At 34.8% G+C, this 15,956-nt stretch overlaps 1 protein-coding gene across 6 annotated transcripts in view; it reads left to right on the top strand.

Annotated features, from left to right (window-relative positions):
- The window catches only part of LOC131027336 (sister chromatid cohesion protein PDS5 homolog A), a 188,996-nt gene extending 173,587 nt beyond the window's left edge, over positions 1-15,409 (top strand). For 4 of the 6 annotated variants that reach the window (XM_057957361.2, XM_057957360.2, XM_057957358.2 and 1 more), the window contains 2 exons: positions 14,852-14,903; positions 15,006-15,409. In XM_057957361.2, the coding sequence (XP_057813344.1) occupies positions 14,852-14,903; positions 15,006-15,110 (157 nt within the window). In that variant the 3' untranslated portion in view covers positions 15,111-15,409. Of the gene's footprint in view, positions 1-11,197; positions 12,174-14,851; positions 14,904-15,005 lie in introns of all 6 variants that reach the window. The other 2 variants (XR_009102483.2, XR_009102484.2) reach the window with 1 other exon arrangement.
- Positions 15,410-15,956: the final 547 nt, after the last annotated feature.

Genomic DNA, 15,956 nt, shown 5'->3' with positions numbered 1-15,956 from the left:
ATATCAATTGCACAATATCATTCACATTAGATCCAACAATTATGCAACACAAGAAGAACACACAAATTATGTGGAAACCCTTATGGGAGAAAACCATCACAAAATATTGCTTATATAAACTTGTCTTACAAACTTTGTAGGCACCAACCTACTAGAGACACCAATCCCCACAATGGAGCACCAACTGAGTAGGAGGCACCAACCTCTTTTGGGAAGTACCAACTTCCAAATAACTAAGTATTCTCCTTCTCAAACTATGTCTTCTCTCACAAATTTACTACAATCAATTTATTCTACTTTTCTCCTCAAATCTACATATTCTCTCTCACAAATTTGCTCTTAGATGATGCACCATGTCTTCTTTCACAAATTTAATGTCACCTTCTTCAACAAATATTCTCCAACTTTCTTCAATATAAATCTGAATTATTTTTCATTATTTTTCTGCTCTAGGTCTGCTCTAAATGGTCTGATTCTTCATTGTATTTCTGTTCTCAATGACTGCTCAAAATCTTGTGATAACTAACTCCAATTTTCCTTCAATATAGATCTTCAACACTATTCCACACAAATCTCTCACTTCATTCCCCACATTCTTCTTATTCTATTTAATCTTCATATCTAATTGAGGAGACACACCTCTTTGAAAAGAAATATCCATTTAATTGGTCATGTCTCTTGATCACTGCACTATACTCACTAATCGCTGCCTTGATTAACATATAACTGTCATCTTAATTGCTGTCTGTCTTATATTTAATCACTGCTGTATTAGAATCACTAATTTCTGCTCTTGTGAATCACTATTACGCATATGACTTGAATGAGCAAACCTTTATTTATATGCCTTTGTCTTGGGCACTAACAGGGAAGTCAGCCAAGTATGAGTTATTAGTATGTTAACAAAAACACAAATAATTCCTCCTTGGCCAGGGATACAATAGACTGCTAAAACATGGGCAATCGTATTGATATGAATTTGACTTGGTAAATGAGAAGTTGGTTGGCCCATTTAATATGACTTTACTTTCTCCCCTTATAGGTGACTATTATAAGGTAGTCGACCAACATTCAACTTAATATCTCAGGTCGGCCAGCATTTGATATTATTTTAATTTCAAGTTGGCCCATAAATAATGTCATTTTAAAATCTTTTCCATAGTTGAGTTAATTGAATATGTTTGGGTACTCTCTCAGATATTATTGGCTTTGTTCTTTGATCTTTAAATATCGAAGTAAACTAGATCGTGGCCAGCAATTACAATGGTCGCCATCCTTTTTCTCAATCTGCTCTTTGTATCTATTAACGTCATGTATTAAATCATCAATGATGTTCATTTTATCTTTCTTGACATCAATGGCAATGAACATACCAACAATACTGTTCATATGCCTTTGACATCATTAAAAAATTTGTTTGCATTTACATATATCAAATTTTCACATATATACATCATCATTATACATATGGATATTATTATTTTTCAATATCTTCTATCAATATGTAGCATTTTTTAGATAGCTAAATTTTATATATCAACAAATATTTAAATTCTTGTTTGCAGTTACATATATCAATATTATCATACTCACATATCATCATTATACATATGCATATTGTTATTTTTTAGTATCTTCTATTAATATCATTTAGCATTTTCAATATTAGATACCTTAGTCATCAATACATATTCTTTCAGTTTATTTATGAATAAATACTAATGTATATTTACTTGATATTGATTTTAATCACTTCTAACATAAATTATTAATTTATGTTTATAAATTGCATGCCTTCTTTTTCTTTGGGCATTTATTTTTCTTTCTATCCTTTTTGTTTTTCATCTACTTTCCTCCTTTTTTGTCCTTTGTTTTGCAGTCTTCTTGTCACCTCCTCACCCATACCTCCATTTTAAGTGCCAAGTTTACAATCCAAATCATAGCTCTTCTCTTCTTGATGATGAATCATTAAGTATGATCTAGAACATTGATGTGAAAATATACATTTGAATCCAAAAGCACTTTCTACTACCTTATGGATTATGGAGAACTCATTTCTACTAAGATATTCAAAAGTATGCTCTGGTCAGCACAGATTAGAATGTTGAGTGTATCCTATCCTCTCTTGAATAAGAAAATCCCTAATGTTGTTATGAATGATCAAAGAGGATAACCTTAATGTTCATTTTGTCAGGTCTTGACTAATTAGGATAACTCAACGGTTTGATGTGTTTTGTTGGTAAACACAAGGGAACTTGTGAATGTAACAAGTTGGCCTACATTTGGCGATGCTTTGATTCTCAAACTGGGAAAAAATAAAAGCAAAGGGATTAGGGTTTAGGGGTCATAAGGACAATGATAGTAATAGTTGGTGTTGTGGGTAGACAGATTTCACAGAACTAGTTCCTATTTAGCCAGAGATAAACTTACAACTCCACAGGAATAGTGCAAGCTCCAAGGGAATAAAGGATTTTTAGACTATGTATATTCATTCAGACACCCAATTCTTTTGCAGTCTGAGACAAACACCCACAGTTGAAATAAGAACAATATTGGGTTCAGACTAACCATGCAAGGAGACCTACAATCAGCAAGCCTCCAATGGTATGAACCTGAAATCACATCAAATACACTCGCACTTCACCATTAAAATCATTGCACATTAACTAACCAGATGAAGAGAAACCATGCAAACAAATTAGGACACATGACAAAACACCATGCTTCAATGTTGCATTCATTTCTTCTAACTGCCATTACAACAATTTTTGTCCAACGACTTCTACTTTATTCTACTTCTACTCCTAATCTAACTGCTAACCTGCTATAAAAATCTAACTTTTTTACAATGAGAGAGGCACTGGCCTTTTATAGATTTTACATTTTGAATCAGTGGCCAGGATTTAGCCCATCCATTGGATCTGGTCTACCCTTTAGAAGCTCTGATAGCTTTTTGAGTTAATGATTTCAACCACCTCCAACTACCTTTTCAGCTACCTGTAACTGTTTTCCATTAATCTTGCTAGAAGACAAGTTTTGCTAGTCTCGAGGCACAAAAAGGTAAATCAGGTAGCTAGGAAATAATTGACTTGTGTCCCCCTTTTTGAATTACATTAAACGGTGCCCACTAGTAGCCATCTTACAATAAAGCAATTGTTTAAACAAAATCATTTTCTGTTGTTTCTAGTTGTTCATCTTCTACTTCTGGATACTCCTATAGCATTCTGTGTGTTCTGTTGCCTTCCATAGATTTAGAATGGCATCACTTCAACTCTTTTGCATTGTGGTTCTTTCTTCTTGCCTTGTCTTCGGCTTTGCGAGTCACTGAGATGTCCCTCTTTACCATCATTCAATCATCCCACACCCTAGACCTAAAAAGACAAAGAAATCTCTTTGGTCATGTCGTGAGTTGATCTTAGACACATAAATGAATGCCAACAAACCCTCATGTCTAGAAAATGAATGCTAATAAATTACGCTTTCATCCTTCTTGATTTGGAAATGTCCTCTGAGACTCCGTAAGGCATTTTCCGGAAAGCCTCTTCCTGTCCTACATAGCTTTGGATGGGGGGAAATTTGTATCTTAAAAGCTACGATTTGAAATGTTTCACAAACAATGCTTCTGAAAAACTCGGGCCTCCTATCGGTCTTTAAAATGCCCCAAATGCCTTTGATAAAAACGTTGACCTTCTCATACGACTTTGCTTTAAAGGTTGGGTGATGTTGGAGTTGAGTTAATCTTTTCGGGATTTCTTTCGGCAACACAAAGGGGCAGAGGCAACTTATACGAATTTTGCTTTGTGGCTTTCCAAACGCTAAGATTTAAAACCCACCTTTGGTATCCCTATCGGTTTTTTAAAAAAAACGATGGCAACTTGGAAACACAGCTTTTGACCTCATCCTTTTGTTTTTTCGTTTTAAAAGAACAAACTTTGCTTTTCTAAAAGATACTAAGTTTTCACATTTCAGTGCATTGGCGGTGATAAAAAGAGGGATTGAAAACTTAAAAAAAACACAGCCTTTGACCAATAGATCCGAACTTTATTTCGTAGTTTTAAAATGTCACCCAACTAAATCGGTATTCTTAACGGTTGTAATGGAGGGGGAGGACAAACGGTTTATTTTAAAAAGTTTGAACTTTTTTCTTTGTTTCGACTTATTATCATTGCATTGGCACCTTTTCGGTGTTCACCTCGGCATTTTCACAGTTTGGACAAAGCAAAGCGAGAGACTTGCGACTCTATTTAGCGATCTTTTTAGACGCTATTGTCTTGACACCTTTTTGGTGTTTTGTCGGTTTGGAAGGTTACGTTAGCAAAACGATTCATTAAAAAAAAAAGAGCCCGACCTTTACTTTTTTGTTTTGGTCTTATTTCACAAGTTGGGCCATTCGGTATTCTCATGGCTTAGGATGAGACAACTTCAAAAGAAACGTTTGAATTTCTCCTTGTTTCACTTTTTCAAGTCTTTACTTGGCTAAAGCGAAGGAGTTTGAGAAATACGACCTGGCCCTTTTGTTCTACGTTCAAAAGGCTCAACTTTTGCTTTTGTTTGATGTTTTGAGTGTTAATTCTTTCAGTATTTAAATCAGCTCATAAGGCTTGCGATAGCAAAAGTGTTTTAAGAGAAATGTTCGAACCTCGCCCTATTGAATCAATTTTTTAAACGCTTAGACATTGATATCGGTGGTTTTGAAGGCGAAAACAAAATGATACAAAAAATGCATGACCTTACAAAATGTTGAACTTTGTTTTGGTTTGGCAAATGCTTAAATGTTTTGACATGCAATCCCTTTTCAGGATTATTTTCGGCGATTACAAGAGCTTTGGCAAAGTTGATTTTTCTTTTAAACCCCCTCCCCACATTTGTCAATGTCTTACCTTAGCTATTTTCAATTTCGACTCTCCTAATACCACTCTTTCAGTGTTCGTATCAGCACTACTCTTAGTAAAAACAAAAATGACTCTCAACTTCGCTCCCTCACACAAGTAGGTTAGAAAAAGGGGGTCCCTGTCAGAGAAGATGGGGGATGATGTCTAATCAATTGTAGATCATCAATTGTAATTTTATTGAGATCTCTAGCTTCTTCAACTGCTGAGATTTAAGCATTATATCTTGAGGGTAAAGACCTCAAAACCTTTTGAACAACTACAGAGTCTTTCATGTCTTCTCCCAAGCCTTTGATTGCATTCACTATCTCATCAACCCTAAGGAGATAGTCAGCAATCTTCTCTTCTTCCCTCATTTTTAATCCTTCAAATTTTGTCTTATATGTCTGTAACTTCGCTTGCTTCACTTTGGGATTATTAGAATAATATCTTTCTCTTTGTGCCATTAATGGTCATTTAAGTTGTTTCTAATTTCACCTCTAGTTAACGATTGTTTCTTTTAGAAACATCATCTTTGTAACTCTATTTAAAGGAGCTTTGTCTCCTTGATTAATTGAACAACATCGATTCTTTGAAATCCATATGCTTTTGCATCTGTATTATGGTATCAGAGCCTTGGTTATTTTCGAAATAATTTTTCAATTAAAAATTCGTCATGAATTTTTAATAGTTTTTTTTGAAAAATTTCTTTGTTTATTCGAAATTGCTACTTTGGCAGTTCGTTTTGGCTGCAACTACTAGGGTTTTCTGGCTATTTTCTGCCCTCTCCTGCGACCCGTCTCTCCTGCATTTCGCGCAACCACGCGCGCGTTTTTTTACCGCCTGTAGATTTTTTTCTGTCATTTTTGGACGGAAATCTACATTTTCAGCTAGGGTTTTGGCCCTCCAGATTCAGTCGAAAAAAAATTTTGAGCACAGATTCGTGGTGGGTTTTTCGAGATCTCACCTAGGTCATTGTCAGAATTTTCTGGGTGCCTTGATTTTCGAGCCAACGGATCTAGATTCCGACAACAAATTCCTTCTGGGTTGTCTTCGGATTTTTTTGGGTTAGCTGGAAATTTTTTCTTGAAATTCGTGCCATCCGTACTTCATTTTTTGAAGTTTGTACCTGTCTGCCTCTGTTTCTGCAGTGGGATTCTAAATTTTTGAATTTCGTGCCAGCACCTCTTCTCAGTTTTTTCATTTTCCGTGCATTGGGAAACGTGCAAGATGGTGTCATTGACCAACTTGATGTTGGAAGGCAGTCAGGTTTTGTGCACTTAGCATCTTCTTAGTACCTTGTTTTTCGTGCCTCGAAAAGCGTGAAGATGGCTTATGGGCATTGATGTTTGTTTCAGTTTTTAATATTTTTTTACCTGAAAAAAATTCTGATGGGTTTTAATATTTTTTTCCCTTAAAAAATGTCTGGGTTTTTAAATATTTTTTGTCCCTGTAAAAAAAAATCATGGGAGGGTTTATGATTTTTTCCTCAAAAATTGTACTTTGCTGCAAATTGTTTTTAGTTGCACCTGGAGTTGTTGTGCGAACATCTGCACTAGTCTCTTATTTGCAGTCTATTTTCGGGCATCTTGCTCATCTGCAATAGTTTGGAGGGTTTGCCGATTTTTTCCTGAAAATCGTGAAAGCTGTTCTTGGTGTCTCTGGTTATAGGGAGGGACAGTTCTCCAACATCAGGTTGGACGGTTGGTGTTGTTGTATCTCCAGAAGTTCTGCAGTTTTTGGGAGGGTTGGTGGCAGACTCATCTCAAGTGGCAGAGTTAGTGGCGGGCTCTTGTCTTATGTTGCAGCGTGTTCTGAGAAGAAGGGGGCAACCTTCTCTATTATTTCTCTTGGTAATTAGAACGATGACCATTAAGGGAGGGTATTAGAATAATATCTTTCTCTGTGTCATTAATGGTCATTTAAGTTGTTTCTAATTTCACCTCTAGTTAACGATTGTTTCTTTTAGAAACATCGTCTTTGTAACTCTATATAAAGGAGTTTTGTCTCCTTGATTAATTGAACAACATCGATTCTTTGAAATCCATATGCTTTTGCATCTGTATTATGGTATCAGAGCCAAAAACTGCAGAACTTCTGGAGATACAACCTATGTTACCCCAAGTTTCCGGGATGGGGACGGCAGGGGACGGGGGTACGCGTTTCCGGGACGGTGATTTTTTTTGCCAATTTTGGGGACGGCTAGGGGACGGCTATATAAAAGTAGGGAAAATTAAAATAAATAGGGAAATTTAAAATATTCATATGAAAACATGGATAAAACATGCACATATCCATTATAGAACCTTAACATATAAGAACTAATAGAGTTCTTATGGCAAATTTGTGTTAAATTGAGAGTCAAAGTCAAATTGCTTATAGAATTCATTGTCAAAATTCATTGTCTATATGCAGAATTTATGGGGACGTCCCCTAGGAGTCCCCTGTCCCCGGGACGTCCCCGGGACGGGGACGGCTGAAAAAAATACCGGGGACGCGTCCCCGGGTAACATAGGATACAACAACACCAACCGTCCAACCTGATGTTGGAGAACTGTCCCTCCCTATAACCAGAGACACCAAGAGAAAGATATTATTCTAATAGGGATCACCTTCATAAATACTTTTTTGTTTATCCTAGATAGCTTTTGTTGTTTGACAATGCATCACCTTAACAAATTTAGTGTTAGACAAACCACAAAGAATTGCATTCTTACACTTAGCATTATTTTCATACTCTGACTTTTCAGCAGGATCAGTTTAAGTATGTGTTAGCATTGTATAGCCATTAACAATAGACATCCAAACATCAAACACCAAAGAAGACAAATAACTTTCCATTGTGATACTCCAGAAGGCATAATTAGTACCATCAAATAAGGGGATTTTATTTGAGGAGGATCCTTCTAAACACGCCATGTGTTCATTAGCCAAAATCTAATTATGTTGATTAAGCTTATTCAAGCACCAAGCTCTTATACCAATTGTAGAACACAATTCTTCTACTGAGAGGGAGGATGAATCAGTAGAAGATGTAAAATTCTGATCCTTAACCAATTATATCTTTTGATGAACTTAAAAACTTTAAACTGAAATTTGAAAGGAATGCAACCACACAATGAAACCAATGCACAAGAAACACGTGGAAAACCCAGGATGGGAAAAACCACGGTGAGAAATGCTGCTAGGATCTATTGTCCTAATCCAGTCTCACAGATAAAAATGTTTACAAAGTTTTAGAGCACCAACCCCAAGGAATCACCAAACTCCTAAAAGCACCAACTCTCACAGACATCAAATTCTCAGTCTAAGCACCAACTCAGCATCTTTAGGCACCAACCAAAAAGATGTTACAAATAAAATATACTATTACTGATTTTAAATCTGCAAGATTAGATTTTACAACTTTGAAGATATACAAGTAAAGTATTACAAACTGAGTATCATCATCCTTAAGATATTTTGTTTTGTTTCAAACATTATAACAACGTCAATCTGCAAAAAACTCTTTATAGTATCTGTTCCACGAGCAACCATTAGATAACCTATTCATGTCACCTCAAAATAATCTCAACAAAAACAGATGTCACTGTTTTCAGAAAACTGAATTTGTTCTCAATTTAAAATGATCCAATCACAGACTGAACTGCTTTAATCTGTCATAAGAAATTCATACTTACAGCACTTCTTAATTCTGCATCATATATCACATATATACTGCATTCTTAAAGATGTATCAGCCTCCTTTGCAATAACTCCCGTGCTATCTTTTGTTCTGCAACATCGAGTACCTCAAAACATTTTGAACTTGTGTATCTACACTCAAACTATCAGTCACGAATCAAATTTTCTCTCAGGCTTTACAGTACTGATATCTTATATTGTTTGACACAGACTACCAGACTAGCATATAGACACATGCTAATTTTCTTCACCAGTGATCTCAAACACTGTTCATTCCACATCAAGCTTTATTGTTTCTTATCAGTGATACGCACACTTTCACAACCTTTTTACCGACCTTTGTACTCCTCAAATACAAGGGACTTTCAGTTGAGCAGTTGAAAAGTAGTTTAAAACTACCTAACTGCTTATGTAGTTATAACCGAACTTGCCTTCACAAATAATAAACATTCTTCACAACCTTGTCTAGCGATCATAACAGCAAGTGGTTTGCAGTTTGTAACTGACAATAATCAGTTGAAAAGAAGTTATAACTGATCACACAGTTATAACTAAGCAGAACTAAACAACCAAATACATAATCATCGATATTCATCAGATTGATGGCCGTTGAACCTTTGAGTAACCCATTAATATGCAGATCATGGATATCAGTCTTCTCACAAACTTGTACCTGATGATATTTACATTCATTCATAATAGCAAGACGAAGACAATTGTTTCTCAGATAGAACTGTAAGTGCTTGTTCTGAAATTCAACATAAATCTATGTGATAATGATTGTTTGACATTGACATCAATGACAAGGTTTCTAACAAATCCATAGGGGATATAACAATAACCCCGAGAAGCTTAGGACTATTTAAAATTTAATTACTTAATTATTTTTATGCCCTTTTTCAATAATTAAATTACTCATGTTTTAATTTTTATTTTTTTCGACAACTTATTTTAATCATCTAATTATTTTCTAATGTTATAAAAAAAAATGGCTTTACAGTCCTCCCTTACCAGAGATTGCTTCTCCTAAGCAATCTGCACCTGTATGCCAAGACCAATACCACGATCCCAAATCAATCTTATGAATACCACGCCATGCTTTTGTTGCGCCACTCTAAGTAAATCTCGAATATCAATGTAAATTTCTTCTATTTTCAACCCTTGTAACCCAAAGTAATAGCCATGTAGATAAACCAAGATGAGATACCTGCAAGGTCTAGTACCCACTGAAAACTAAATACTTGTCATTCTTTGTCACGCTGAATAACAATCCACCAATCATACGAATCCTTGGATCCCATATCCTAATATTGTCACCAACTGTGCTTCCCGGACTAAGAAGTGTCTCCATACCCATCATAAAATGTGGATTATCAATTATCAGTGGAACTCCTGGGTTCTATATTCTTATGTGCAGGCATGCTTGAATATCACTCTCCTGGTGCTTCCATTGATGATTATCAATTATCAGTGGAACTCCTGGGTTCTATATTCTTATGTGCAGGCATGCTTGAATATCACTCTGCTGGTGCTTCCATTGATGAAAACAACTTTGCAAAGTACATATAATCTTTTTTCTATTCTCGTAATTTATTTCGTACCTTGGATTATAATCTTGGAGATCATAAAATTGCTTACCTTCAGTTGTTGGTTTCAAAATTGCAACAAGCTCAAACCAAACATTCTTCTCAAATGCATGCTCAACAATGTTTCTCTATAAATCAAACTTATTTGTATCATGGATTGGAACACCTTGCTCATATTCTGAATGAGCATCAGTTGTTGATTTGAACATTTCAGCATACTCAACTTCATCATGTTGAAGATTAGGAGATTCAGAATTAACAAGGTCTTCTTCAACTCCATGCAATTTTGAAATCTCCTCATACACTCTCATCTTAATTGCTGTCCCTTGAAGTAACTTAAACACTTGCTTTTCATAGTCCATGTGAGCAAGATTTTCCTTAATTTCATGTTACTTGTAAATGTTGTTTTTCTTGAGAAGCTATCGTCCTAGCTTTCTTGGCTCTCGTTAACCACTCATCACACATTTTTTGGTTCCTACTACATCTTTTGTGCTTGCCTGCAATGTGATTAATTTCTTTCCCATCTCAGGGTCCTTTTTCGTTGCTGGTGAGAAATGAGGATGGTTCATTAATTGCCATTAATGCAACCTAAGAGTCAACTAATTTTTTCTTGATGTTCTATTCTGACTTCTCCTTTACTGATAATTCTTCAATTTTCTTACCAACTGATAGATGAGGTTCTAGCATCTTTTGATACTTCAACAATGTTGTGAAATTTTTCTAATTTTCTAGGAAGACTTGCAACGTTTATGTCATGAGTTCCTGGTTATACTTCATTTTTCAGATACTATTCTGAACATCACAAGCTAGCAGAGTGTAAGCTTTGATACCACTATAAAAACCCAGGCCAAGAAAATATTCAAATTTTTCCACCTTTCCCACTATCTCAAGGATGTGCATTTTATCAAACAGTTTGCATGTGTTCACTATATAGGTTTTTTGTTTGCAATGCTTTGTAATGTCCCCTTTTCGGGATGATGTGGTTTATGATTGGATTAGCCTATTATTGGCCCTCGTAGGCTAAGACTAACGGTTAGAGGGTCCCAATTGGCAATGCAGGAGGCTTATTCCCATTCCGGAGGTCAGAAGTGTCCAGGATTGCTCTTCGTTTGGTTCAGTTTGGCTTTCGTTTGACTCTATTTCACACACTTACTATTTATAGTAAGTCAGAGGTTGATCGAGGACCCTTTCTATTTTTAGCATAGCATTTGGTCACATGGTGATTAGCAATGTTGACTCCCATTTCAGATGACAGAGAAAAATAATGAGCATTTAAGGAGATATTAATGTTTTAATGGCTCATATTATAATTAAATAATTAAAGGTGTCATTATAATGTTATAACTTAACATTATAACTTGAGGGTCAACTCATCATAAAAGGGGGCCATTTATTCAATTAAATATGGGGATCCAATATTAATTAAATGTTAAAAGATTTCCTAAGTATGAAATGAAATAACATTTTAAATGTTATTAAAATGCTTTTTCCTTGGGGATCGAACTTATGAGTATATGTGTCTTCAAGTCAAAATCGATTTCATTCTATTGAGCTATTTTCTTCATTTCATGAATTGTGAGGAGAAGCCAAGGGTTTCTCTGTAGTCAGCCATTGGAGAGCGTCAATTCTTCAGTGTTGCAGCCATTTGAGGTGGTGAGATATCCATTGAATTTGGAATACAAGAGAGCTTCATACAGAAGTTCTATTTGGGCAAATTGGAGGGTAATACAGAGAGTTTTTATCAGCAGATTGAAGAAGTTTAATAATCAGATTGAAGAGCAAGATTTGCACAGGCCTTTGCAAGGTGTTGGCATTCCTTAACAGGCCATACAGTTGTTGTATATCCCAGGCGTACCTCATGTGAGCCATGTGCCCTGGGGTTAGTTCGATTTCGGCATTAAAGACCACCAAAAATTCTGAATAAATTAGAGAAGCATTGCTGGGAAGTTGGGAGTCTAGGCGCCTCATCATTGAAGACAAGAGCAAGGTCATTAAGAGGAATCGATCCACCTATGTGGGCTGCCGTCATTTCCAGGTTTTCATATTTGATGATTATGTTGTAATAGCTTCATGATTTCATATTAGTATTGTCTGCTCTCTTAATCAGCATCATTAGCATTGTAAATGGAGGTCGTCTGCATCATCCTTGTAATCCTTGTAATCCTTGTTTTAGGCATTGAAGTAGATTTATTATCAGCATAAGGCTTGTATGCCAACTGTTTGCTAAAATGCCTAATGGCTGTAGATGTATATTGGGAAGCATGATAAGTGTTTGTCTTTATGCCAACTAGTTGTACCAGTTAATTTCAGTCATTTACATGTATGTCAGATCTGAAACAGCTAGTATATCATTTCTATAACACCTTGCATTGTTAGAAGCATTCAATAACTTCATTTGCAGCCTACGAACTCAAAGAAGACAATCAGAAAACTTTTAACATCGGCTCTAGATATTATATGCCAAGTGTTTGATAATATTCCTTGAACTTGATTGTGATTAGACTCTACAAGGGGTATTACATGCTTTATGTGATTTGATTGGATATATTTGTAATGCAATAACTTCACATAATCTCACATAACCAACTTGGAATTCGTAACTTAACATAAGAAACATTTACATTAACAAGGGCAACTTATATTATTAATATTTCATTTACATTAACAAGGGCAACTTCTATTATTAATATTTCATGCAACATTTTGTTCTAGGGAAACAAATTACAGAGATATAAATCTGACCTTATTGCACAACAATATTGATTCACTTGAAATAAATAGAAACAACAGTAATACAAAATATGATCCTAGTTCACCAAGCTATCCTTTTGTATTTTGCGCCTGGATAATGGAGCTGATAAGCCTCACGCCAAACATACAAAGTGGCTGCTAACACATTTTGAAACTCTTCACAACTTCTGCTATGCCCAACGTCCAGCAATAACACCATCAACTTACCCCTAAATTTACCACTAAGTGTGGCGTCAATCACCATCAATCTAAAAGCTACACATGGAAGTCCCAAACTTCTCACACCTAGCCTCAAAATGCAGAAACGTTGCCTCACGTTTACCGAGGATGAGTTCATACACAGCAACATTGTATTCGCCCTACATGGGAGCTAAATCAGCAGCAATAATGTCTACGCTAGCATAGGAAAACCCTCAACCTCCCTTTGTGAATAAGGTGCACCCTTCCCTTCAACAATAATCACACCAGCAATGAATATGAATAGCGCCCAGCAAATACAAACCTACCAATAGTGGCATCTAGATGAAAATCGGCGCAACACCAACCCTTAACATTTTCCAGCGTTGTCATCCATAATTGTTCCAGAACCTTTTGTCAAACTTTGCAAATAACTTGACAATTTGTCTTGTCTATAAGACTCCATAAATTATGCAAATGCTTAATCCAAGCATGAAACCTGTATGATTTCACCTACAAATTAGCTTTCACAGCCTCATTATAAAGCCCTCCTGGAGCTTTCCATAATATCATTATAAAATCACTTTATTTTAAATATTAATCTTTCTTTTTTTCATAAATATTCCTTCTCATAAAGTGTACCACTTTATAATATTTTATTGACATAAATAGAGTCACTTTATTAAATAAGGTTAAACATTTAACTAATTGAATATAAAAACTTACAACTATTTAAAACTTATTAATTATATATTTTCAATGATCATTTAAATAATCAAAATTTATCATCTTTTAATTTTTATTTTTTTGACAATTTAATTTTAATCATTCAATAATTTTCTAAAGTCAAATAAAAAAAGACATTACATCTATTAGTCTTTAAAAGTTCTATTTGGTCATTTTGAACACCTCAAGCTATTTAAGCAATTTTTTTCTTAATAAAAATTATGAAAATAATATGTATCATGAAGGTTCCTTGGTTTTAAAAATTTTCATTTAAACTTGATTATGAAGGCTCAACCTTTTGACCTCATCTTATATCACAACAAAAAAATGTACCAAAGGTACTATCCCTCCACTCTACTAGTGGCATTACCCCAAGCACCCACCAGACTTATTTGATACATTTTGTAGCTCTATGCATAAATTTTTTCATAATTTAAGTGTATTTTATGTTTATGGAGTAAAAAGTTTTGACTTTGGAAGCTTTGTAGGTATTTTGAAGATGGTATGAAATATTAGCTTTTTAATTCTTAAGAAATAGATTATATACTGCTTTTCAGAATAAATAGTTTACAACAGCTCAGTACGTTGTCTCCCTACAAAACAAGGAAAGAAAACTCTCAGGCCTGCACTCTTAGGGCCAAAGATTTTACATCCGTTTGAAACCAGTGAAGCTTGGTTTGCGCAAGCCAATTCTTTTTCTCGAAATTTGCATGGTCCCACAATCTGAGAGATGATATTTTTTAGAAGTAGCTTTGAATCTTATCCTCCAATTGTAATTGTCCATAGCCGTCCAAGAATACCCTTAAAAGAGTTCCATCCAAGAGATAGGGGGAGAGGAAAGGAAGTTGAACTCAGCTTGTAACCAAGCCCTTATTATAATGCACAGATCATCTGCATTATGCTGCTTTGGCATTGTTTTGTGTGCAATAAAATTTTATTTTGTTATATTTGGATTTGTTTGGAACTCTATATTGGCTTGCAATGTTCAAGAATGTACTTAAGAGGCTAATAGCTCGTATTCAAGCATAACATTAACAATTATCCCAACATATTGTGCAGGTTCTATGTTGGATTTGTGGACTCGTATGATAACAAACAAAAGAAGCATAAAGTAAACCTCATGAATTCCTTTTGGGACTGAAAGCTACTTTTACAAGGTATATTTTCCTGCATTTGTTTTTGTGTCTCAAACTGAAATTTCATTCTGTTGCAGATAATTTATGACGACGGGGACGTTGAAATGCTGAGGCTTCGAAAGGAGCAATGGGAACGTATTGATGGTAGTTCCATTCCCACGAAAGTTAGTAAAACATACTAATATATTTTTCAATGACAAGTGTCACATTCTGTAGATATTTACAAGAACATATTGATATTGCAAAGGAATAAGTCTCATAGATACTCATAAAACGATTCTACCTGTCGATTCTTTGGATTCTTTATGTATAATTGAACCTTTCATGGTAGATTCTTTGGATTCTTTATGTATAGTTGAACCTTCATAGTAGATTCTTTGGATTCTATATGTATACTTGAGCCTTTCAATTGATGACAGCAACCACATTTTAACAAATGGCCCTGCATGTGGCCTAAATTTAAGAATCACCATTTTTTTAATCTCGAAATAACTCATTTATCTTAACTTATATAGCACTAGATAATGTTCACATAAAACCTACAACTTGTGATAAAAAAGAATCATTGTGATTGCTTTTGATGGTAGATACAAACGAATGTTTGAGGACTATCTCTTTATGAATACTATGAGAGAGCTCAAGGTCGGTAATGAGTATTAAAGTGGTCTGGATGGATTTATTAAGATATAGTTCATATTTATTGAGGTATGAGAATTACTTCAAATTCACAATTTTGTGAAATGTTAAGTGACAAAATTTCAACCATATATGACATATAGATTTGGGTTAAAACTAAACCGTTTATTGACATGAGGTATCAATTATGATGGTTGAAACTAATAGGTCTTGAAGTAGTTACAGACAACAACATGTTTGACAACGGAGTTAACACAATGATTTGACACCTCATGCATAAGAACAGTAGACCATCTATTATATGTAGATCATCTATAATATAATGTCAATTTTTATTGATGTTCATCAATATCTCCATTCATTTATTAAAGGAAGGAAATGTACATTTATAA

This window comes from Cryptomeria japonica, chromosome 3, assembly GCF_030272615.1.
Source record: "Cryptomeria japonica chromosome 3, Sugi_1.0, whole genome shotgun sequence".
Lineage (NCBI taxonomy): Eukaryota > Viridiplantae > Streptophyta > Pinopsida > Cupressales > Cupressaceae > Cryptomeria > Cryptomeria japonica.
This window is presented reverse-complemented; position numbering and strand designations above follow the sequence as displayed.